A 24296-nucleotide genomic window follows, 5' to 3' on the forward strand; every position below is an offset into this window, starting at 1 on the left:
GGAGGTACCTGGGCCGGCGGGTCCCGCAGTGCAGGCGGTGGCAGCTCCCGGCCTGCGGGTGTATACAAAGACTGTCCTTCTGAACTGGGGGAAGGAATCCCGCGTTCTCCACCGGAGCCGGGGAGGCCGGGAGGGAGGGAGGGAGGGAACGGGACCGCCTGCCCGGCATCGGGGCGCCCGTGCTGCGGAGGGGTGGGAATGGGCCCCGGGCCGGCTCCCCGGGCCCGTTCCGATGCCGGGGTTGGAGGAGCGGCCCCGGGGCTCTGACGGTCCCGTTTCCCGTGCCCCGAGCGGGTCCCGCCCGCGCCCTCAGGGACCCGCGGCCCCCCCCGGCTCTGGCGCCGCCTGGCGGGGCCACCCGGTACTGCACGCGCGCCGCCTGCGGGCTCTGGCGCCCCCTGGCGGTCGTGGCCGGGCAGCGCGGCCGGAGCCGCCCGGCCCCGGTGCCGGCAGAGCCCCCGGGCCCGGCGCTGCCTGCCCGCAGGGCCCACAGTGCGCCCCGGCACCCCCGCTCGGCGGGGCTGCGCCTGGCAGCGGCGGGGGGCTGTGCGGAGGCCGTAGGGACGGGCACCGGGAGCGGCTGTGGGCGCTGGCACAGCCCAGCCCACCCACCTGCGGGCACCGCCGGTGTGTTCCCAGCACTGCCCCGCTCCCTGCTCGCACAGTGCTGTTGCCTCCCTGAGCTGGGGAGCGGAAGGGGACGTGGAGACCACCTGGACCTGCTCGATCACATAAACACCCCGCCGAGGCTGCCCCGGGCTCCGGAGCATCCCGGGCTTACGAACATCCCGGTCATGGAAACGTGCCAGCCGCTCGGTCACCGGGCCACGAGCGGCCGCTGCAGCAGCACATCGAATTCGCCGCGCTGCTCACGTGCTGCAGGACCCCTCCTCCCCGTGATTTAGCATCACCTCAGCAGAAATTCAGTGGTTAGTACTGCTTGAATCCACTCCTGTATCCGATGTTGGCCTAGGCGAGGAAGAGCCTCTCCCCACTCAGGCTCAGCAGTCCCTCTCCCAATCCCACACACAGCATTCAGGGCACAGCTCTGCAATGCCTCATTGCCCCTGCTCTGGAGGGAAGCATTCCAAGGGATAATTGTTCATGGCATACACTTGATGGCTCTCAAACCAGCTGTCACATAAGGCTGAATGCTCTGCTTCTGTTGATAAGCATGGCTGGGTCTGTGATTACTGTGAAAATTAGTTATTTGTCTGATCCAGAGTTCTCTCCTCCTCTCAAAGTGGGGTTGGAGTCCGCAAAGATTTGGTGACAAGCTCCTCCCTGCTTCATCCACCCTAGGTAGCTCTGTTGAGCATCCAGGCCTGACATCCTACCACTGCCTCTCATGGTGCAGTGTGTTTGCTGGCAGTCCTGGCTCTACAGGCTTGGAGTCTCCTCTGGCTCCCAGACATCCTGCTGTCCTGTTTGCTGGCTTGTCCCAGCAGCAAAGCAGAACCATGCTGGCCAAGGCTCCCCAGGGACCAGCCTCAGCCCTGCTCTGGTGGGGTGGTCTCCCCAGCTGCAGAGTTCACACACAAAGAAGCCTTTTCTCAGATGCAGGGTAGCCTCCTAAGAGGAGAAGAAGGGGGGGAGATCATATGAGATTTGGAGGTTCTCTGAGGACAGAGAGTGTAGGAACAATGGCCACATTGATAAATTCCCAATTTCCTGACATGGGCCAGGGAAGGAGAGATCCCCACAGTGGCAACACTACAGAGTGATGGAGCGCTGGAGGTGGCAGCTGGGCCAGCTCAGCGGGGAGACAGCCCACAGGGGCACAGGCACAGCACAGTGCAGGAGGAGTTGGCAAGGACAAGCTGCCCCCCCTGGGGCCAGATAAACCCACAGAGGTAAAGCCTGAAGATGCTCTCTCCTGTTAGCAAAATGCCCATTGTCCTTGTGCCACATCACCTTCCCAAGAGCTGCCAAGAGCTGCACATTTTGCCAGGTGTTACCAATGTGGTTCATTTTTGGGGGCAAGGTGGGGCCCCAGCTGAAACTTGAGAGGCGCAGAGTGAGAGCTGTAGGGACAGGGCACAGCTCTGAGCTGGGAAATGCAGGGAGCTGACTGGGAAATGGCTTTTAACTGAGCTGCTAAAATCCTTCCCCCTCTCCCCATCAGCAAAAGGAAATCTGGGGCTTTGTTGTCCCAGATACTCATATTGCTTTGCTCCCACAGCTGAGGGAGCTGCCCATGGAACCCCACACAGGAATTCAGAGACTCAAAAAGCGAGTGAGCTGGGATGTCCCACCTGACCCCGAACAACTCAGGTCCTTCTGTGGGGAAAGCTCAGGCCCACACTGGGTTGCCCGGATATCAGAGACTTCAGCCCGATGCTGGGACTCGGCTCTGGGGGTGGTGGTCTGAGCCGGGGCGCGCTGCGGGAACAGGCAGCTCCTGCACAGGGCGGTGGCGGCGAAGCCGTTCCTGCCGCGGGAGTTCGCAGGGAGCCTGGAACCACCTACGGAGGGCGGCTGATACACAGGGGGTCTCGGCTTTTCCTCTCCGCAGGCTGATAAGCATCAAGGGGAGCAGCGAAGTCAGCCTTGCCTGGTATCCACCCCTGATACAAAATCACGAGCAAGGCACGGTTTGTAGGTCAAGATAATCGCCCTTGCTAGGCTTACCTAAACATGTTTTACACGGACGTACCAGTGAGAGGAGTGATAATGGCAGCGGAGTAGATAGATTGCTACTGTCTGGGTTACAAAGGGCTTCCTGGATACCCAGCGCTGGATTGCTGCGCTGCCAGTGCAGCGCTCTCCAGTTCCCACGGCCCGAGGCAGCATCAGCCGAGTGCCCGCACCGCGGGGACCGCCCGGATGCTGCCCCGGGGTGGTCGGAGCACAATCGTGCGGACGTCAAGCCCGAGCTCAGCGCAGCAGTGCCGAAGGACCCCTCACATGCCAGCCAGCTTCCCGGGAGGCTGTGGGTGGGTGAAGCCCCTCCTGGCTGGCTTGGCTCACGTCCCGCCTTGATTTTATTGCGGCTGTGGCACCTGGCAGAGCTGGCACACATTCTGCTGCCTTCTATTTTTAAGATTTCCCTTGGAGCATGTATATGGGGTAGCTGCTGTCCCTGCAGATCTCGTCAGGGTGATGGTGAGGCTCAGCTGGCGGTGGACTGCTGCCTCCCTCTGAGATGAAGATATTGAGAAGGGTCACCGGCCCACGGACAGCCAGGGCTAGCCGGGGACTGTGATGGTCCTCTTTGCTGCACCACCCAGACCAGAGGCTGCACACTGAGGTTTTCACTTGTTGAGGCATCTCCCCACACTGAGGCTATTGACAGGGTGGGACAAGGTCAGTCCAGGGTACTCCTGTGTAGCCAGGGAGCCAGCACCTGCTGAGGCCCCAGCGATGCATCGGCCACCAGCAGCTCTGGGACCCAGTGTGGGAGTGGGGACATAGCACTAGTGCCCCAAGTGCCTCCCCCCAGTGACACCAGCCAGAGCCACATCCAGGCTCCAGGTGCAGGCTGAGGACTGGGAAAGTCCTGATGGCTGGCCAGGGGGCCCTGCTGGCAGCAGCATTTGAGGTCCCACTCGACAAGCCCGTTTGCTCCCAGAGGTGTGAGGTCTGGTGCTGCGGCCCAGCAACCCATGGGTGTGGGCTTTGGGCAGGGAACAGGGGCGGCGTAGAGCAGGAACTGGCTGGTTTTTCTAGCCACACTTCCCATATCCGCCGCCTGTGGCCATCCCTGCAGTCTGAGACCAGATCGCGGTTTTTAAAGGTGCTGGTTGTGCTTCTCTGTTAGCCCACTCCAGCCCTGACTCACTTCCTTTCCCAGCGCTATGCCGTTGGGAATGCTGCAGGACATCCCTCTGTGCGCTCCCTTCCTGGAGGCTGATGGAGCAGGGACTGCTGTGCTGTGTGCTTCATCTCCTCCAGGATGAGCAGTGTCAGTGACTCGTCAGGTCACCGACACAGGTTGAGGTTCAGGATATGCCAGTGCTCCCCTAATCCCTGTTCCCCCCCTCTGCCTCCTGAGAAGGAACAAGCCAACACTAATCAGCAGTCAAGTTTGTTTTGTTTATTGTTTCAGCTCATGGGCTCTCACCCAGGTTTGATTTTTTTGTCTGGAGCATCTGGAACCCCTGAGAATTTCAGGCAGTGCAGGTAGTTTTCACAATATACAGATTGTGACAACAATCCATCCATGCCCTTTCAGAGGAGGGTCTGGGGAGAGCTGAAGTTTTTCACCAGGGAAGTTTCTAACACATGCTTGGAGCTCCTGCTTAAGAATGCCTAATTAATATTCAGGGACTCCTGCCAAGCAGCCTGGCAGGGCAGTCCTCCTCCAGCCAGGCACAGGGAAGTGAAATGACATCCATCAGGTCACCAATGCCTATGGTCTCTTTCAGAGGTAGGAGAGATGTTGGAGCCCCTGCCAGCCCCCGGTGCATCTCCTCAGTCCTGTGATGGGCAGACCACCATTTTGGTCAGGAAAAAAAATCACAAAGTCTGGTTGCTTTTCCACCTTGATTTACTATCAGCTTTGACAAGCTTTGTCTCTCAGCTCTCAGGATACTGCCAGCCGTATCTAATGCTGTTGATTTGATAATATATCTAATCTGACTTTCTTGAAAATGCCCGGTATCTCAGAGCTTCTGTTCTCCTACTTGAACCAGCTTCCTTCCTTGCCTTCTTTCTCTTTCCCAGCTGGGGCCAATCTGTCTGGGAAATTGTCCAATTTGCTTCCATCTGATGGGAGCGGATCCCAGCTCTGTTCCCTTCATCTACTCCAGAGTTGAAATCAGCTTAGGTCATTATTTTGAAATCCCTCATTTTCCTCCTCTGAATTTTTGCTGCTGCTTTCATCCCTCATTGCAGGCACCAGTGAAAACACCTCTACATACTTCTTCCTGTCGAGTCTTCCAGAGCAACCACCCTGCACTTGGCATGATACGGACGTTTGAGATCCAGACAAGGTGTTCCCCACATTTTAGACTTTCGTGTGGTCTAAAGAGGAGCACCAGTATCCTATGTTGGATACAACTTAAACTATCAGGGTTCAACCTTTCCAAAGGCATTCCCCAAGCGCTGGGGGCACCCTTGAGCCCGATGCATGGTCCTTTCTGCCCCTTGGCTTCTGCAGCTGCCAGCTGCTGTGTGTGAGAGCCAGGCCTCTGTTAGCAGTGTGTGGCTAAAGGACCTGTCTGCTTTTACTCCTGATTGTCTGCCCTGGATGGGCCCTGGACCTGTTGCATTGCTTGCCCTGCCTGAAGCTGTCGATGGGCCTTGTCACCAGCCCCTGTCACTGGCTGGTGAGGGCTCTGCCAGGGCGGGGGCCTCCCGTGCTGCTCCCCCGTGCTCAGTGTGAGAGCTGGTATTTGCTGGCATCCTCCCACCTGCCATGATGCCAACTAGGCACCTCTGAAAGGAGCACTGAGCTGCTTCTAACTTGATCATGATGACAGGAGAATCACAGCTGAATTGTCCAGTTTATGGATCCCCCAAGTTAATTAACTGTGATTGATAGGACACTGCCAGAATGAACCATACTGTAGACTTATCTGTGTAATCTCTGTCTGTGTGTTTAAAGACTGATAGGAGAGCCAAAAAAAAAAATCCAGACAAAAAGATAAGACTGAAGATGCATGGTGATGTCTTGAAAATTTAATTTTGCAGAGAAAATATCCCTTTTAAAACTACATTATTAACTGCTGTCAAGTGAGAGCCATTTGGCCTTCACTTGCTGTGAATGAATTCAGCCAACTTGTGTCAGACTGCTCTGAAAAGCAGTGTGTGCCACAACCCAGGTCCTTCCCTGGGCTCTGGGTGCATAAAATCTGCATGATTGCTCTGCAATGGGGCTTGTCAGCAGGGACTGCAGCTGGGTTATGAATCACTTTAATTTGTCATGTGAGCTGGTTTCACATCAACATCTCTGGAGGGAAAATGCTGGAAAACTGGGGGAGGGAGAAGAGGGAATGTCAGATGCAACCCCCCCTGCCCCGGTTCTTGATGGAAATGATTCTCCCTCTCTACCAGCTAATGACTAGTCCTAATTTAATAGAATGGAGTGAAGTGGCCAACATAAAATGTATGTGTTTTGTTTTCACATCTGAGTCTAACATGGCCACAAGTCATAGTCTGAAATGATTGGGGGTGTTATCAGTCACACAATCTGACATTTTGCCAAAAGGTCTCTTTTGTCTCTTCTCTGAAGTGTGAAAATAAGGGATGCTGTTTCTTGTGTTCTGAAAAGAAAAATGTGGGTTGCAGACCCTTAAGAAGCCACTAGAAGAAGGAAACCAAAGAAGGAAAGAAAAATCAAGACCTCTTCCTTCCGATAATCACACAAATACTGGACCTCTAGGGACACTTAATGGAAAACTTAGGAACACTTAGGAAGCACCTGAAAATATGTGAGGGAAGTTTCCCAGCCTGGCCATCATATTGTCTCCTGCATCCTTTACTGGGATAATCTTGAGAAAAATCAAAGATTCAGATCATAATTTGTGTGTGGGTTTTTAATTTATTTTGTATTTATTTATTCAGTTGCCATTAAGGACAATAAAAATTAAATTACCCACCCTTGACTGAGTTCCCCCGACACTTAGTTAAAGTACACAATTATGCAAAACAGGAAGACTCCCACTGCATGTTATCCTAAGCAGCAAAAGCATCAACCAAACATAAGCCCCTTCATGGAGACAAATTACTCACCCATCGAAGAATTACTCATTATGGGCAAGTAGACTTTTACAAGGTTGATTTTTAAGTGTGCAGATGAATGTTACAGCTGCTAAGAATTTATTAGTCAATGAATCTGTGCAAAGGAAAAGAAAAGGAGACAGATATTTGTTTTTCCTAAGTGGAAAGGGTCCCATACTCTGCTGCTGGAAAATAATGCCCTGGTCTCTTCCTTCCTCAAACCAGGAAGGTATTTGGTTCTTTTAGCTTTAAGCTCACAATAAGACCTCCTGAAAGTAAAGAATTATTTGTTTTCTTCAGCAGAGTTGCATCATTAGACATCTTGAGAGATGGCTGCTCCCTATGAGAGGGACAGTGAGTGCAAACTTACAGTCCAAATGGCTTTTTCCATCCCTTCCCCTCAGCAGATTGCCACTCCTCTTCGGGGTACACGCAGAGCCGGCAACTTGTGCAGCCACCGTGCAGCCTGGCCAGCTTGTGGCTTCAGGAGCACCTGCAACACTGGGGCTAACACTGCTGAAATCCGTCCCCTCCTGGTGCGAAGCAGCCAGCCCAACACTTCAGCTCTGCCTAACAAAATGCTAAGCTGGCCTTGCAACAAGCAGCTCCCCACAGCAGCCTGCTGTGATCCTGGTAAACAACGTATGTGAGGATGAGCTGGTGAAGCTGCCGTAAAGGCTCTTGATGCTTCCAAATTCTGGTTCCCACACCGTGCACAGACCTGCTGTTTGAGCGAGCAGAGCCCACCTGTTGGCAGCGTGAACAGGGCAGCTGAAATCCAGTGTCTGTGTGTATGATGCCTGCCAGCCCCGCAGTCCCCCTGGCTGGGTTCTGCAGCAGCACAGCATACCTGGGTGTGCCTGGCTGGGTACCCACTGTGTGGCTGGCAGGAAGTGCTCACCTGCCCGTGTCTGACGCCCTTACCATGTACCATACAGATGTACCACTGCCCAACGCTGTGCTGGGACCAACTTCCTCAGTGACTTGATATTTCCTACTCATTCTTCAGTTGCCTCTTCTGATGCTTCCCTCCTCCCTCACTCTGAAGGCTGTGTCTGTGGAGGAAGTCCACATGAAAAGGAAGAGCTGCCCCCTTAGGGAGGAAGTAGACTTTGGTTAATTTTTTCTTTTTTTGTCCAATTCTGGAACAAAAAACTCCAGCCAGGAGCTGGCCTGATTAGGTCTTCATGTGAAGCAGATGCAAAGTTTCATGTGACAAATAAAGTGACACAGGGAAACTGATATATTTTTACATGCTGTTGTTCCCCATCTTTTGCATGGGATCAGAGCTATTAGATCTGAAGCTGATTAAGTGTGAGACCCAGCACAATAACAAAAGTATTGGCTACCAGTTTCTTATTGATCATCTGGGAGCTGGAATGTAATGTTCCTTTGAAATACAGGCCACAAACAGGCTCTTCCCATTTTTAAAACAAATTCTCCCTTTCTAGCTTAGAAAAAAATGAAAGGAAAACAGGTTTGCTAATAGTGTGAGATCTGGAGCAAAGAGGTACATTTACATTCCAAACCTTGCATGAATGTCCAGCTGCAAGAGTTTCCAAGCAGAGTGAAAGCCAGCGAGTCAAAGAAGTTGGACAATTACACTCATTTGTCTGCCTTGTTTGCATTGAAATAATTCAGGCAAGGCCAACTGTGTCACTTGGATTCTCCAAGGTATAATTTAGGCATGAGATGTTTACAATCAACTCTTATTTGCATCAACTGTGAGAAAAACACAGGATTTATTGGTTATTTCAACTGGTGGGTTAATTACTAGTTTAACCACTGATATTTATTCAACCCTCTGCATCTGAACAGCCCCCAGGCCAGATGCTGCCACTCCTGATGCAGTGCTTACTCTGCAGGTTTCCTGCACGTGAGAGAGGAGCCAGGCCTGGGCCTGCCAGTGGGGTTGCGAAGCCGAATCAGTGCCTGACCCATACGGGTGTCTGACTGAGAGCCACAGAATGGTCAAAGCTGCCAGGAACCACACACACACGTCCCTTTTCAGTCCCAGGAACAAGCTTAAACAAAAGTAGTCTTTGCCATGGGCCATGCTCTGTGTCCCTGCCAGCGATGGTTACAGAACTGCTTAGCAAAGAGCTTGATAAAATCAGTGGGGCCATTTGTGAGCTAGGAAGCCTCCCCGTGTGTGCCAACCCCCAAGCTCCTTTGAGAGTGCTGCACAGAGAAGTCAAAACACCGCTGCAATGAAAAAGGTGACTGATAGACAGTTTTGATTGAAAACAGAAGTAAGTGTTGCTGGTTTTTTTGTGTTGTGTGTTTTGTTTTGTTTTTTTTTAACTCAGGCTTAAATAGACATCACTTAGAAGAAGATGGAAAGATAAGACCAGAGCACGTGAGAACCCTGAAGGTGAAAAGTACCATTAAGTAGGTTCTAGGAGCCTGCCCTTGTATGACAAGCTGTTCTCTGTGTGAGAGGACAGAGAGCATCGAGAGGGAGATAAGAAGATTAGGAGGTCAGATTCCAGGCTACAGAAACCTCAGCAACTTGCTCCACCTTGGGCACCTCTGCTTGGGTTGCAGGTAAGAGTCTAATGAGCGCTGGCTGTGATGGCTTTGGTGCTGCTCACACCTCTCCTCTGGGAACTGACCCAAGCCTGTCAGCTAATTCCTGTGTGTCAGTGGCCCTCCATGTGGGAACAAATTTTGGGTATTTAGCTGCCTGGCCTAAAAGGTCCCATATTTCATGACATGTCCTAAAGGCACCTAGTGAAATGTATGTTTTCCCACTGTGACCCCTGGCAGACCCTTGGTCGCCTCCCCCAGCCGGCAGGGACAGTCAAGGCATTCACCAGGGAGGAGTGAAACAGCCCTGGGCTGAGGCTGGCCCTGCCGAGTGGGACCGGGACCAACACAAGTCCTGCCCCAGCTGGGGGCTTTGCTGCTGATTGCGGGTTTGGGTCTGGAAGGACACAAAAGCTGACAGAGCCCAAATCTGACCTGACAGTGTGTGTGCACCGGGTTTGCCGTCGTCCATCCCTGGGTGAGCAAATTCTGCCAATCCACACCTCTGCCAGAGGCAGTGGAGCTCAGCCCCAGGCTGTCACCTGCAGCGAGTGCCTGTGGCTCGTCCGTCCTCCTTTCTAGTAGAGCTCATTATTGCTCTCTCTTCAGACAAACCCCATGAAGGGAAGGGTTGCTGCAGTTCCCCAGCCTTTGCAGGGCTAACGGGCCATTTAATTCACTGGAGCTATCACTCTGCACCGTGTAAGCAACTATGTCACTTGCATGGGGCACGATAACATTGCAGACTGATGTATATGAGTCCTTCTACCCCTTGTGGAGCAGAAGAAGCTGAGAAAAGGGATACCGGGGACACCTACAACCCCTGAAATACACTGCACACCTGTGTACAATGTGATAGGTAGATGTGAAATAGCACAAAGACAACTGCTTGAACAGAAAGATGGAACAGCTGAGCTGACATTCAAGTGATAAAACTACCCCAGTCCCTAAGTGTATGGTGCTTATGTTTTAAAACAGTGTTGAAAGGTCATTTTAATGATTTATGTTGTTTGAGTACCTTTCCCACTTTCCTCAGCCATATCAGGTGACCTTGCTTCATCTGTCTTTCCTTTACTACTACTTCTGCTCAGTTTCAGGGTCACATTCACCAGTGGATGAAGTACTTTGGATGCCCATTCCACTGGGTTATCCAGATAGCTCAAAGAAAAAGCTGGTTTCACTTGTATAAAGATTCATGCGACTGTTTCCATTAGTACACCGGTAACATCACATATTTTACATCCTTGAATTTGTGATGAGTTCAAACACAAATACATATTTGTGCACAGAAACATGGGGATTGTACATGAACACTATCTTTGCAAGCTGAACTGGAACTGCCTGAGAACTCTCCTTCTGTGCTACAAAATTCAAAATGCTGAAACTAGTGCAGCACAGGGCTTGCTGACATTTTAGATGTGTATCTACATGCCTTTTTCCTACATGTATGTATCTGTGTGTCACTTTCAACTTTTGACTTATCTGTAAGATTAATAAATGTGTTGACTGCACATAAGAAATGTGGAAGCCTTTCAGACTGTTGGGGTCACCAGGGAAATGTCAAGAATGAGATTGCTGTCTACAATACGTCCAAAAATATACACCGGCTGACACCCACGAGTGACATTATATTGAGAGACAGCTATTAGAGGCAACGTAAACCATGTGCTGCTGTGTGCCACAAGCCAGAGCTGTAGCTCAGGATTGCAACTAGCAAAGCATTGCAAGACACAGGTATGAAAACACTTCAGGTTTCCTAGTAAAAGCAGTGGGTGCATTTGTAATTAGTGCCTGCTAGTAAGGTACTGGGAGAGGCTGACCCTCCACCTCTGTTCAAGCGCCGGAACACAGTGCAGGTGCTGCAGGACCTGATCAGCCCCTGTGGAAGGCACTGAGGGCCAGGAGGGTCTGCCCATAATGGCCAAGAACTGCCTGCCCTTGGCACGGGAACATCGTGGGCAGAGCTGGGGTGCAGGGGAAGGGCTCAGGGCTGGCTGCAGATGGCTGCCTGGACAGACTTCTGGGCTGAAGTTCAAGCAGGGACAGTGCAGGGAGTGAAAGTTAGGGTGCTGGTGCAGTAGTTACTGCTTGCGTAGGTTTTGGAGATGATGCTGTCAAGGGTTACCTGAACAAGGCTTGTGGCTGGGGCTGCTGGTGTTATGAGACAGGTTAAAGCCATCTGACAATCAGGCTGGCAGAGTCAGCACCACAGCTTGGACATAGAACCTACAGGATGGCACACAGGGCTGCATTGGGCATGTGCTGGATGCCTGGCCAAAGGTCACAGCAAGGACAAGTGACTTGAAGCTGGAGCTGACCTCGGTAGAAGCCCATGAACTTGCAGGAGCTCTGGGTCCAGCAGTGTCTGTGGAGCTGGTTCACGGCAGGTGGCAGCTGCAGGTGCCCAGCTAGGACTAGGGAAGAGCCTGTCAGAGGGAGTTCGAGAGGTAAGATGGAACCAGAAGGTGCCACTTGAGGTGGACAGAGTTTTGCTGACAACGGGCCCTCCAAGCTAAGGGCACATATGGAGCTGGTCTGGGGTCTGCTCTGTTCAGCAAGGTGCTCAGAGATGGACAAACCGAATGATTCAGAGCTCAGTGCCACTGAGTATATCTTTTAAAAATATATCTTTTAAAGCAACACGAAGTGTTAACCAGAATGCTTAGGATTGTATTAAGACATACAAAACAAACAATACATTTACAATTAACCACATTTAACCTTTTCACTTCAGACTGAAGACTAAGTAAGCTGAGTGAACATGGGAAAGAATAACTTTGAAGCCACTGAAGTAAGTCAAATTGGTTGCAATTAACAAGGGTGGTGTGGGCTGTAATAATATATTTACAGCCTGGTGATTATGCTGTGGGAAGGAAGGGATTAAATCCCTGTTTAATTTAGGCTGCATTTTGGTGCTGCCTGTTCTTCAGCAGTACACAGTTAAAAATGTAGTCTGTCGAATCCTGCTGACATATTTTGGCAATAGATATATCCTCTAATTGAAAGCAATTGTTGTGTTGTAAGCTTTCCCCCTTTCCCATTTGTTTTGGTTAATGAGTAGTGGTGGCCTGTCTACTTAAGCACGTATTTAGCAACTGCTCATGGTGAAGTTAGCATATTGCAGAGTGTGCAGCAGGATCCTGCCTGACTTCATAAGGAAAAACCTCCTCCAGGCTTTGGTGGAGGATGTTTGAACAAAGCTAGTAGGATCAGCCTTGCTGGTGGTTGTTGCAGGGCTTTGCTGTGTGGGTCAGCTGGGGCCTTCATGTGTGAACTCCAGGGTAAGAGCCGGGCTCCTTTCCAAGGCAGCTTTGTTTTGAACGATCAGCATGGCCCCTGCTGGGAAAACCATGAGGGGATGCTCTGCTTTGTGTTGCATTTGCTTCCTTTGCTAGAAGCCAAGCCCCGCATCCTACACAGCTGGCAGGCGGTCAGGATGCGCCGTGCCTGGCGTGGGCAGGACGTGGCCGGCCCCCCTTGTGCCGTAATGCCCTGCAGTCCTGGGGGACAGGATGAGCCCCTGCTTGGCCAGCACAGGCAAAACGGTGCAAAAACCACTGCTGCTCACAGAAATCCCCTAATGCTGGTGCTGGCTGCACCCAGCCAAAGAAGGGCCCTATTCTGCCATGCACACGCGCACTGTGCCTGCCTGTGATGCCCATGTTGACAAGAGACAGGTATGGATGAGAGACCATCAAGGCAACCAGGGTGGAAGGGACTGTGCTTCACCTGGCTACCACCCCAACACAGGCTTAGCTTCCCACAGATCAGAGCTGGAGCTGCATTCAAGCTCACCAGCCACGTCTCCAACCCTGACCAGTGTAAAGCTGGGGCAATTGAGTGCTGAGCCCTTCCTAAGCCTCTAAGGAAAATAAAAGCAACAGGTCACCAAGAAGATCTGGGAAAAACTGGGGAACCTGCTGCTTTTGCATCCAGTGTGGGTCCAGGTAGTGAAAGAGTTCCTCTCTACCTGCAGGACCCAGGTTAAACCTAGCACAGGCTACCAAAGACACATCACTTTAATGCTTTGTGATGAACCTCCCACTCCAAAACATCCTGCCGTTATTGTGCCTGTGAACTTTTCACTAGCACTGTATCTGTCATTAACCTAGAAGGAAACCTTTTTGTGCTCACAACCTCTGTCTGCACAGTTCCCCTCTGGAGGCAAATCCCTCATGGCGAAGACGTCAGCTGGCTGCATGCTGCAGACAAGGTTATGACTGCATTACACACTCTGAGGAGAGCAAGGCTCTATATTATGCTGGGAAAGGCTCATATTTGAAAACAAAGAGGTTTGAGGAATCAAAGGGTGATTTTACTTAGCGAAGTGCCTCAGGTCCCCATAAATCGCTCTCACCCTTGCTCAAACAGGGCTGGAGGCTGATAGCAGTGGCAGAGGAGTGTGCTGTGCCCCTGTGGTTCCTGTTATAGCCATTTGCAGTGGAGCCTGGGACCACACTGGAGCATGTGTTTAGATTAAAGGACGTTGGGGAAGCGACCTTGCCTTAGTCTTTCTGCTAAGCACCTAGCAGACTCCCAGGGTGCTAAATCATTAGTAATAACAGTAACAGCAGTCTGGCCTCCTTATCCATGAGCAGTGCCTGCAATACAGATTAATAACAACAAAATAGGGACTTGCTCATCCAAAAATACACTGAAGTTTGCTAATCGGTCTATTTCCAAGCCCTCTGTTATTTCTGAGTGCCCTGAAGTCCCCAGGCGAGCACTTGCTGATGTGTCCAGCCTGATGACACTAGACACTAACAACTGGTTGGATAAGAGCAGAGTGATAGGCAGGGCTGGAGAGAATTTGATGAGTGTGGTGATCAGGGAACAGCTCTTGTTTAAGCAATGATTTCTCTATGTCCAAGTGCTTCTCATCTCCTCCTCATCTCCCCTTCTGTTTCTCTGGTGAACGGCTCTTCTCTGTTCAGAAACAATGCTCCAGAGACAGCCCTGTCCTGACCATCTCTGGGCTGGGACAGTGGAGATCAAGTGGGACCACTCCACTCTCTCCTGTTACCCTTCTCTCGGATAACCACTTTTGGCCTCTGTCAGGATGGGCAGAAGGTAGGGGCTGGACTCCTACTCTGATGCAGCACAGCTATTCAATCGCCATTTTTCATCAGTATGGGTTTCTGAGAGGGAAAGTGAGTGGCCAAAGGGATTCAAAACACATTGTTTGTAAGCTTGCAGTCTCCTGCCAACCTGCAATCATATAGAAATGACCCAAATTGCACACTGAGAGGCAAATATGAAGGAGATGGGAAAAAAGGGGACTGGCTGCCTGGGTAAGAACAGACACACCTTCTGACCGGCTGCACAGCCAGGGCTCTCCAGCAGCAGCTCTGGGGTGGTTGTTCCTCTGCCATGGTGCCCTGTGGCCCCTCTGCAGTGACTGGACGCCCCGGGCCTTTCCTCTGCAAGGCCCTGTGGGCAGAGGGAAGGGCAGCTGCTCCATGCACCAGCATGTGCCACCCAGACAGGCCTTCCCAATGCACTCAGTGTCACACCCAAAGACACAAAGTGCGTTGCTCTTCTCCCAGGTCCCCGGGGGTTCCTGCTGCCAGGCCTTGAGGCAGCAGTGGGTCCCATACTGAGCAGCACCTGTCCTCTGCCCCATCGTGAACTGCTGGTGCTGGCCAAGAGCTGCCAAGAAAATCCTGGCCATCTCCGGCTGCAAGAGTGGACTTGCTTTCCAAATCCATGAGCTCTATGGGTACCTTGCAGATAAACCTTGCTAAATAAACAGATGTTTATACTCCTTGTAATAAAGTGATGAAATCTTAGTTTTTTGACAGTGTTGAGTCAATCTAACCTGAGTAATTGCACGAGAACTCATGTTTCCCCTAAAGGGAAACTGTTCTTGTGTAAATATATTTATTAATAATTAAAGCAGTTTTGAATTCCTGTGTATGCAGCCCCTCTCCCCACCAGAGCTGTCTGAGAGCCTGGTATCCTCCAGCCTGCACAGGAGTCAAACGGGAAGGGATTTTGGCAGGGGGTGATGCTCTATGCCAAGAGGATTGTGGTTTAATTTTGACCTTTTTTTCTTTCTGAACAAAAAATAATGGTCAGATCTGTGTATGAGAGATTTTAAAACCTCTACTACTCCATTAGGAGCATTACCCTGAAATACTCAATGGAGCTTCTAACAGCTCAGATAATAGGGGTGGGAAATCATTTCTGGAAAATATTCCCCTCAAAGCATCTTACCAGAGAATTGTTTCCTAACAACAACAATAAAATCTTTGTCAAATAATCCTTCAGTACCACAAATATTTTGTCTTTAATTGTATTAGTGTAGATAAATTCTCAGCATAGGCAATGGGAGCCAGAGCTCTGGGGGATTTTTTCTGACAGAGCCAGTACTGGATATCTTTGGGCAAGTCTCACATTTTTCTATGTTCTTTGGCCTATTTTTTTTTTAATTCACTGTAATCTGGAACCTAATTTGATATGCCTTAAAAGACTGATTTCACACGGAAGATGCTCTGCTATCAGGGTAAGCAGCCATAAGAAATCCTAAAATAGGCAGATTAAGGGTTTGGGATCATGGGGGCTTATTTCTATGCAATTAAAGACACGATCACATTTAGAAATTGCTAACTTGTAGTTTAAGGAAAAAAAAAAAGCTACTAACAACTGGGAGTCCCATATTAAAAATCAGCTAATAACTATTAATTAAGGATATGATTAGCAGAGACAATGAGTTAGATAGCATGAAAGCATAGTATTTAATTCAATGCAGATTTTCAGTGGACATGGCATGGCCAAGGCAGCTGTGTATTAATTAGCGCTCTGAAGAGGGCGAGGAGAACAGGAAAGGGAGAGGGAAATTGGCAGGTGTAGAAATGAGATTAGACAACAACAGAGGATTTTTCTCTCCAGAACAGAAGTCGTGCAGAATCCCCATCAGCCTCACTAACATGTTTTGTATAACGGAAAGATCCATGCCACAAGAACAGGCAGGGCCGTAAGGCACAGTTTGGGGAGAGGGAGGACAGCTCTCGGGGCTCGCCTGTACAGCACTTCCAGGCAGTCGTGACCAAACAGCAGCCTCCATTTCCCACTCTTGTTTTAAATGCTGCTGGCTATTTGTTTGTGGTGAAGTGTCTCCACGCTCAACCCTCACCTTTACACTGGCGTAACTGTTGCAGCTGCACGGGGAGACCGAGCTTACGAGCTTCCCCGTGACTTTCCTCCAGTGCCTGGATGCTCTGCTCTTAGTGGAAACTCAGTCTGGAGACAACGATGCTGTGCCCACATCCCACAGCCGCTCCTCTTGGCTGTCGGCTCTACGTTGCTTCACCATGAAGCGTCCACACAGCGCTGAGCGTGCCATGCACTGTGGCACACCCGTGACCCCTCCTGCACGGGGAACTTGGTGGGCTGCCCAGGGAGCCCGGTCCCTCCTGGGTGACCTCTGAGCCCACGGCTCTGCCCTGTGTCGCGATCCCGTGGTAGGAGGCCAGCGCTGGGCTGGGCAATCGCTCAGGGCTCTTTTATGTATCCTGCAGGGACGTGAACTACGTGGGCAAACAAAGCGTCCGCTGCAGGTCGCGGGGCCCGGTCAGCCCCCAGCCCGGGTCGGACCCCGGCTCTCCGTACAGCCTCACCCAGGTCTCGGGCGCGTTCTCTCACGACGAGTGGTCAGTTCACACCCCTGCAGACGGGGAAGAAAGCGGCAAGTGTGAAGCGGCACCTCCACCCGCGCATGTGGAGCGATCCCACGGGATGGGGCGGTGGTTCAGGGGCTGTTGCCCACAGCATCGGAAAACATCGCTTCTTTCTCTGGGTCTTCCTTGCCTCCACAGTTAAAGCGGCGCCCGTTGGAGGGCAGAGGAGACGCGCAAGCCGTTCGGAGCTCCACTTCTGACGAGTCGTGCGGGCAGAGCCGCTCCGGGGGTGGGACCGCGCCTCGCTCCCCGCCCGGTGCCCGGGGGAGCGGGAGAGCAGGGGCTGTGGGTGGGGGGCAGTGGGCTGTGAGGGGGCTGTGGAAGGCTGTCTGTTCCGGCTCGCCGTGCTGTTCCGCAGCTAGGAAAAGTGCTTCTTCCCCCGCCCCTTCCCCCCTGGCCCGTCCTGCTCGAAAACGCGAAGGCGGCAGCGGAGAGGACGGGGACAGCTGGAAGAAGCCCCTCTTGCGGCGGGGAGCCGCCCTGTCCAGAGTCTCCCGGTGCCACCCGGTCAGCGGTGCGGGGGGCATCGGTAACTTCATCGCATGCACGTGATGGGCCCGCACCGGCGACGCCGTGAGTACCGGCGGGAGGGCGGAGCGGGGGCGGCGGAGGGCAGGGGCAGGGAGGGGCGCGGCGCGCGCCCCACCGCCCCCGCCGCCCCCCGCCGCGGCCGCCACTTCCCGCGGGCGTCGCTCGGCGGCGGGCGCTGCCTCCGCAGGAAGCGGCCCCGCGCCCGCCCCTCCCGCGCCCGGCGACGGGCTCATGCACTGTGCGGCGCGGCGGCGGGATGGCTCCGGTCCGGGCGGCGGGCGCTGAGCTGCGGCCCCCCGCGCTGCTGCCGCTGCCGCTGCTGCTGTTGCCGCTGCTGCTGCCCGACCGCGCCGGCGGCCTGGAGGTGCAGCGCAAGTTCCTCTCTCCCACTCCCACCAACAACTTCGCGCTGGACGGCCCAGGCTCTCGCGTCTACCTGGCGGCCGTCAACCGGCTCTTCCAGCTGTCGGGGGGCGAGCTGGCGCTGGAGGCGGAGGCGGCTGTGGGGCCGGTGCTGGACAGCCCGCTATGCCACGCGCCGCAGCTGCCACAGGCCTCCTGCGAGCACCCCAGGGTGCTCACCAACAACTACAACAAGATCCTGCAGCCGGACCCCGAGCAGGGCGTCCTCGTCGTCTGCGGCTCCATCTACCAGGGCCTCTGCCAGCTGCGCAGCATGGCCAACATCTCGGCGGTGGCCGTGCGCTTCCCGCCGGGCGGCAGCGACTCTGTCACCGTCTTTCCCAGTATGCTGAACGTGGCGGCCAACCACCCCAACGCCTCTACCGTGGGGCTTGTGCTGCGCCGTGGCGGCGGCGGCGGGGCGCGGCTGCTGGTGGCCGCCACCTACACCGGCTTCGGCAGCCCCTTCTTTCCCCGCAACCGCAGCCTGGAGGACCACCGCTTCGAGAACACGCCCGAGATCGCCATCCGAGCCCTCAACGCCCGCGGCGACCTGGCCAAGCTCTTCACTTTCGACATCAACCCCTCCGACGACAACATCCTCAAGATCAAGCAGGGCGACAAGGCGCGGCACAAGCTCAGCTTCGTCCGCGCCTTCCTGCAGCGCGGAGCCGCGCCGCGCGCCCGCCGCCCCTACGCCTACCTGGCGCTCAACAGCGAGGCGAACGCGGGCGACAAGGAGAGCCCGGCGCACAGCCTGCTGGCCCGCATCTGCCTGGGCGAGCCGGCCGAGGCCACCCTCAACGGCAGCGGCGAGACCAAGAAGCTGACCGAGTCCTACATCCAGCTGGGGCTGCGCTGCGGCGGCGCCGCCGACGCCTTCACCCGTCTCGTCTCGGTCTTCCCGGCGCGGGCGGCTTGGCGCAGTCCCGCCGCGCCCCCCGACCCCGGCCCGGCTCCGGCCCCGCCACCCCCCGAGGAGCTGCTCTTCGGCGTCTTCGAGCGGGCCGGGGCCGGTGGCGCCGGGGGGCGGCCGCAGTCCGCGCTCTGCGTCTTCCGCTTCGCCGAGATCGAGGAGACGATCCGGGCCGCCCGCAACTCCTGCTTCGTCAGCCCCGCTGCCGGCATGGTCACCGTGCTGGACAGCGTGGTGCAGGGCACCGGCCCGGCTTGCGAGAAGAGGAACATACAGGTACGGCGGGTGGCGGGTACCGCCGGGGCGGCGGGGGGTGGAGGGGCGCGGGGAGCCGGTGGCCGGCGAGGGGACAGTGGCCCCGTCCCGCCGCCGCTGCTGCCGCCTCCCCCGGGCGGGAGCACGTCCCGTGGCCGGAGGCCGTCCCGGGCGGGCGGCTGAGCCCTACACCCCGCTCTCTCCGCTCCTCTCTCCGCTCGGCTCTCCCCGCCCCGCGTTCCCCGGAGACCATCCCCCCCACTTGCCCGGGGACAGCGTCTTTCCCACGCCCCGTCCCCGGTGCCCAACTCCCTGTGGGTGCCCTGCGCGACGGGGGTCAGTGGGCATCGCCGGCGCCACGTCCCGTCCCACGGCAGGCAGCCCTGCCAGGGTGTACGCTGGGTGCCTTGGCTCCCTGCGTTCGGGACAGAAATTGGCCACTGTCACAATGTGTTACGGAGTGGCCTTAAATGTTAGAGCCAGACAGAGATGTCTGTTTCCCTTTTCACTAAAAACGTGCGATGCTTTAGAAAAAAGAGACAAAAAAGGTCTGCTTTAATGCTGCATTTTTTCCTTCCTCTGGGAAGTGTGCACAACTCAGCTCCATCAAAGATCGTGAAAACATCTGTTTGATTTCAAAGGCGAGGTAGAGCATCTGGGCTTGGGCTTCCCTGTGCAATGCCAGTGGCAAAGAGAGAAAGGTTTCCCATGGTAACCGGAGTGTTTAGTGTGGCATCTTCACGCTGTGGTAAAATATGTAGTCTTAATGTACTGATTCATAGACCTACTCTAGCAAAGTTTAGCAGTTTTTCCCTGATGGCAAAGTAAAAGCTGCCTGACAACCAGGAAACCTGTTAGTTTGAGCTAATTCCACACTCTCAGTCCTGAGACCTTGGTGTGGTCATGGCTCTCAGAGGAGTCACTGGGAGTCAGGAATCCTATTTACAGGATGTGAAGGCACCCTCAGCTCTTGTTGACTGTGGCTGATGCTCAGCATCCCTGCAGATCAGCCCCTCAGGATTGAATCCCCTGGCAGGATTGAACTGTCTCTACCAGGTGGGTCAAGAGGCAGCACTGGGGCTGGGGCTGCTGGAGGTGCCCGGGGAGTGAGCCTGGTCATAAATGAAAGTCAGTGGTAGAAGTACCTGTCACCCTTGAGCTCCACCAGGGCTTCAGGACTGCTGGGGAGATACTGGTTTTTCCACCTTTCCGTAAGTAAAGAAGATAATCATGACTAATACCAGTCTGTTGAAGTTGAAAGTATCAAGTGCTGTATGCGGTAAGGTGTTTAAACAGTTAATTCCCGAGTGACTCCAGGGAGACTTGGCACAGATAAGATTTCACTCCATCTTTGTCATGGCCTGCCATGCTGTTCCACTGTAAGGCATGCTCCTGGTGGCACCCTCCTGTCTGAGCACTCCCTGGGTAGCAAGGAAGGAGACCAGGAGTCTGTTGTCAGTGATGCCCCAAAGGCTGTCTGAGAAGGACACTGTGTTCTTGAAGGGGTGTGTGACAGGGGACATGAGGGTCAGGGATGCGAGCTAGAATCAGTGAGCACTGCCATCTTGTTGGGAGTTGGTGGGAGCCCTCTGTGTTTGCCACTGTGGCGAGATCAGGCTGCAAGAAAATTTGTTCCTGTGGAGAGAGCAGTATAACTGGTGGTGATATACGGTGGATGGGGAAATGGGATTCTAGTCCCAACTGACACTGCTGGCCTTGAACCAGTTGTTTAACCCAAGGTACCTCAGTTTCGCACATACTCGTGTATTTCTTACTATTATTCAGAAACCCAACTCGTGTAGCGTCGTATTGCATTTGTAAAGCTGCTTTGAGATCCTTTGATGTCAAGTACAGCAGGATATAAATGAAGCATAACATTAATATTCGTTCATGCCTAATATTTCTACACTTCCCATTTATTTGAAGCATATTCCTCTAAAACCGCTGACTGAGCCTGCTGGGAAGCTGTCCTACCAGTCAGAAGGAGAGCCTTTTACTTAATCATTAGAATTACCAACAAGTTAACAAGCTGTTTTTGTTTTCAAGTCCCAGAGTGGCAAGCATCAAGAGAAGAGTTGTAATATTTTGTGTCTTTGTGCTGCAAAAACCTAACATCAATTTCCACCTTTAAGACAGTGAAGACTCTAATATATTTTGTGTCCCAGCTCTGTAAACGCAGAAGGAAAATGTATTAAAGCAGCAGCTGGCCTGGTGGAGCAAATCAGAATCTGCCTTTCCATTGTGAGCTCCACTTCTCCTCCTGTTACTGGGTTTCCAGTTTTCCTTTTGCCTGTGCATCACTGATAGGTGCTCCAGTGTTAGCAAGTGTGGCTCATTAGTTCTTCCTGAGGACCAGGCAGTTGGGTTTTAAGCTCCTTTTGGAAGAAAAAAACCCATAATGTTGGCCTGATTCATTCTGAGCGCGTGCTCAGCTGAAGTAGTTGGTTGTTACAAATCCGGAGCACGGGCTGTTAGGCGTAATGTGGTGTGAAAGGAAAATCATTGCCCCCTTGTGTGCTCTCCAGTCTAATTGAATGCTTCTCTCCTGTAGCACTTGCTGTGACTCAGCCAGGGAGCTCCAGCACTCGCCTGCCACTGAGGGTTTTTGGGAGTGGGCAGTTAACATGCCAGCCGTCCCTGTCCATCCCCACAGCACTGCTGCTCAGTGCCAGCCGATGTGGGGCCTGGCTCCTTATCCTTCAGTACCGTGCTGAGTGGTCTGAGGGAGACTGGCACTGAACGAGGGACTTTGTCCCTGTGAATGTTGATGTGGTGCCAACTGCTTGTTTGGCTCCTACTGTGACCATGTGCTGGCCACACAGGGGCTGTGGAGGGCAGATGGGGCAGGTGGACCTGGGGACAGCACATCTCTGCTGGCTGGCTGGTCAGCTTGTGTTCCCCAGGTTGGGAAAGGGGAGCCACCAGCTCGGCCTGGGAATGGTCCCCTTGCTTTGATAGAAGCACTAACTTGCAATTAAGCTTAACAGTTTTGTGAAACAGAGAGAAAATGTGCAGAGGAGGATGGCCTGGGTCAGGAGTGGGGGGCGTTGGTTCTTCTCAATGAGCATTGCTGAGAAGTCACATAGGGAGGAGATGATTTCACAACGCAGCTCAAGGGAAGGAGGATGTGTGAGGGAAGGATTTAGATTGGTTGGGTTCTTGCACCACGAGTGAGTGGGTGAGCTCTAGGATTGCTTCCCCTCAACAGAAATAGCTTTTTATAATGAATTTTGTGTCAAATGCTAGTCTTTGTAACACATGCCGCTAAAATGGAATACTTGCATGGAATCGCTGCGGCATGTTGCCCACTCAAAGCCCATGTGGAATTTGGACTCAAACCCCCATAAGGGGAGTATGAGCTCTCTGGAGCAGACTGCCTGTAACAGTGTTTGCAGCAACGTGCTGACAGAGCTTATCAAATTCCGAGGACACTGTGTGGGTTTACTTCATATTTGAGCTATTCTGCCCCAGCAGGATCAAGGCCCAGTGGGTTTGAAGGTCATGCTGGCTGCGTGGCTGGAGTGCGGCACAGCTGTGGGATGCTGGAGCAGTTGTGAAAGCAAAGTAGGCGAGAGCCCATCCCCCAGCTTCCCACTGGCCTGGGACCAGTGACCATGTGGGGTGTCCCAGCACTGTCCCCCTTGGAGCCACCAAAATCAAAGGTCTGCCTGGCTGTTCCTTTGGCCACGCTGCATCACTGCCATGTCCCAGCAGAGCGAAGCCCTGACAGTGTCCTCTCACCACTGCTCTGTCTCTCCATGGGTGTTTTGGCAGGGGACATAGCTGAGCACCTTTGTGCCGCTCCAGCCAGCAGCTGCCTTTTTGGGCAGGGAGATGAGGACGGCTGCTGGCAGCCCCAGCCCCGCTCTCCCAGCCATAGCTGTGGCAGAAAGGCAATGACTGTGGATTTCCAGGCATATCTACAGACCTTCCCGCTCTGTGTCTGAGCAGTGGCTGACAGGGGGGTCTGAGCTGAACACAAAATAAAATGCACTATTTGATGAGGAAACTCACTTGAGGAAAAGCTGAACCGGAAAGCCCATCTCACACTTGGGGCTGTGCCGGACTCAATGTCTTCTGTGGTTTCTGCACGAGCCCCATACTCTCCTAAAACCTCCCAGAGAGGTACCTTGGGAAAGCAGGCTTGTATTCGTTAGGGTTAGATTTGCTGGCCAGGGACCCGCATCTCTCCTGGGAAGTGTTTTGGGGTCTCCAACTCAAAAAAGGCTGAAAATCCAGTTTATTTCCTCTGCTGAAAACCAAAGGCACAGCGGCATGGGATAATGATGCGTTTCAGCATTAATTCTCAAGTTTCTGGCTCTTGTGGCCTTGTGTCAGATCCTGCATGGTCACTGAACACAGCGTTTGGGGGTGTAATGATGAGATACCCACCAGTGAGCTGTACTGTAACGGGTTGTTATATAAAATGAACTCCTTGGGTAGACTGTATAAACAATCTCCGTATATATGTGTGCCTGGGCATGGAAATGTGGTTTGAAACCAGTCAGAAAATGTTCCCAAAGAAAAAAACCCTCATATACACGTGGGAATATGACAAAGCATCTACTTACTGTCCAAATATACTGTGGCATCTCCGTGGGACTGGGTTTTATAGGAACTGAGTTACTTTGAAGTGCTGGTTTATACTAATTTAGAAATTCCAAACATGAAACTAACTGTGCTCTAACCTTACATCTACTCAAATGCAGAGGATTAGCTACAGAAAGGAAAGTGGGAATTTACACTTAATTTCTTCATTAAAAATGAGGCAGGAGTTCTTGTAGCAGGCCTAATTTCTGTGTTTTGCAGCACAGGCTGTGTTTGCAGTTGCTGGCACCACCCCATGGTGCCCCTGCCCCAGTACTGCAGAGCTGCACCGTGCTCCTTGTCACTATCATCAGTTTTGCTTTGGGATGTTGCTTTCCAGATAGTGGAAGATCTGTGTCACTCCAGCCTCCCCACAGGGGCTGGGGGCGAGGGGCTGGGCTGCCAGCAGAGGGACCAGTGGGACCTGGGATGTCCTAGATGAGAGGTTTAAGCTACAACCTGGCTTGGAGCTTTGCCTGGCTTTGGATCCAGCCCTGAGCACTGCTTACTTGCTCTGTCTCTCACTTGATACTAATGAGTTGTGGTCAGCTGTTGGGTAGTTTTCCTCGAGGATTTATGTGGAAATGTGACCTGCTGCTGCAGTCAAGGTGCACGCAGGCAGCAGGGAGCAGAGAGCTGGAGCCGTGCGAAACCTTGTCCTTCCCGGGAAGGCAGGCTCAGCTCCACAGGCTGCCAGTGCCTGCGGGCTCTCCCACTGCCAGCACTGGCACGGC

The 24296-nt window shown here is 53.2% G+C and overlaps 1 protein-coding gene across 1 annotated transcript in view; it reads left to right on the top strand.

Moving 5' to 3' along the window:
* The first annotated feature begins 1960 nt into the window (after window positions 1-1960).
* Window positions 1961-24296, top strand: part of PLXND1 (plexin D1) — an 86202-nt gene continuing 63866 nt past the window's right edge. The window contains exons 1-7 of the mRNA XM_050313275.1: window positions 1961-2017; window positions 2757-2936; window positions 16353-16579; window positions 16713-16911; window positions 17010-17100; window positions 17230-17400; window positions 17450-18996. Of these exons, the coding sequence (XP_050169232.1) occupies window positions 1961-2017; window positions 2757-2936; window positions 16353-16579; window positions 16713-16911; window positions 17010-17100; window positions 17230-17400; window positions 17450-18996 (2472 nt within the window). The remainder of the gene's footprint in view (window positions 2018-2756; window positions 2937-16352; window positions 16580-16712; window positions 16912-17009; window positions 17101-17229; window positions 17401-17449; window positions 18997-24296) is intronic.

The sequence above is a fragment of the Myiozetetes cayanensis genome, unplaced genomic scaffold, assembly GCF_022539395.1.
Source record: "Myiozetetes cayanensis isolate MyiCay16 unplaced genomic scaffold, myiCay2020 scf18, whole genome shotgun sequence".
NCBI lineage: Eukaryota > Metazoa > Chordata > Aves > Passeriformes > Tyrannidae > Myiozetetes > Myiozetetes cayanensis.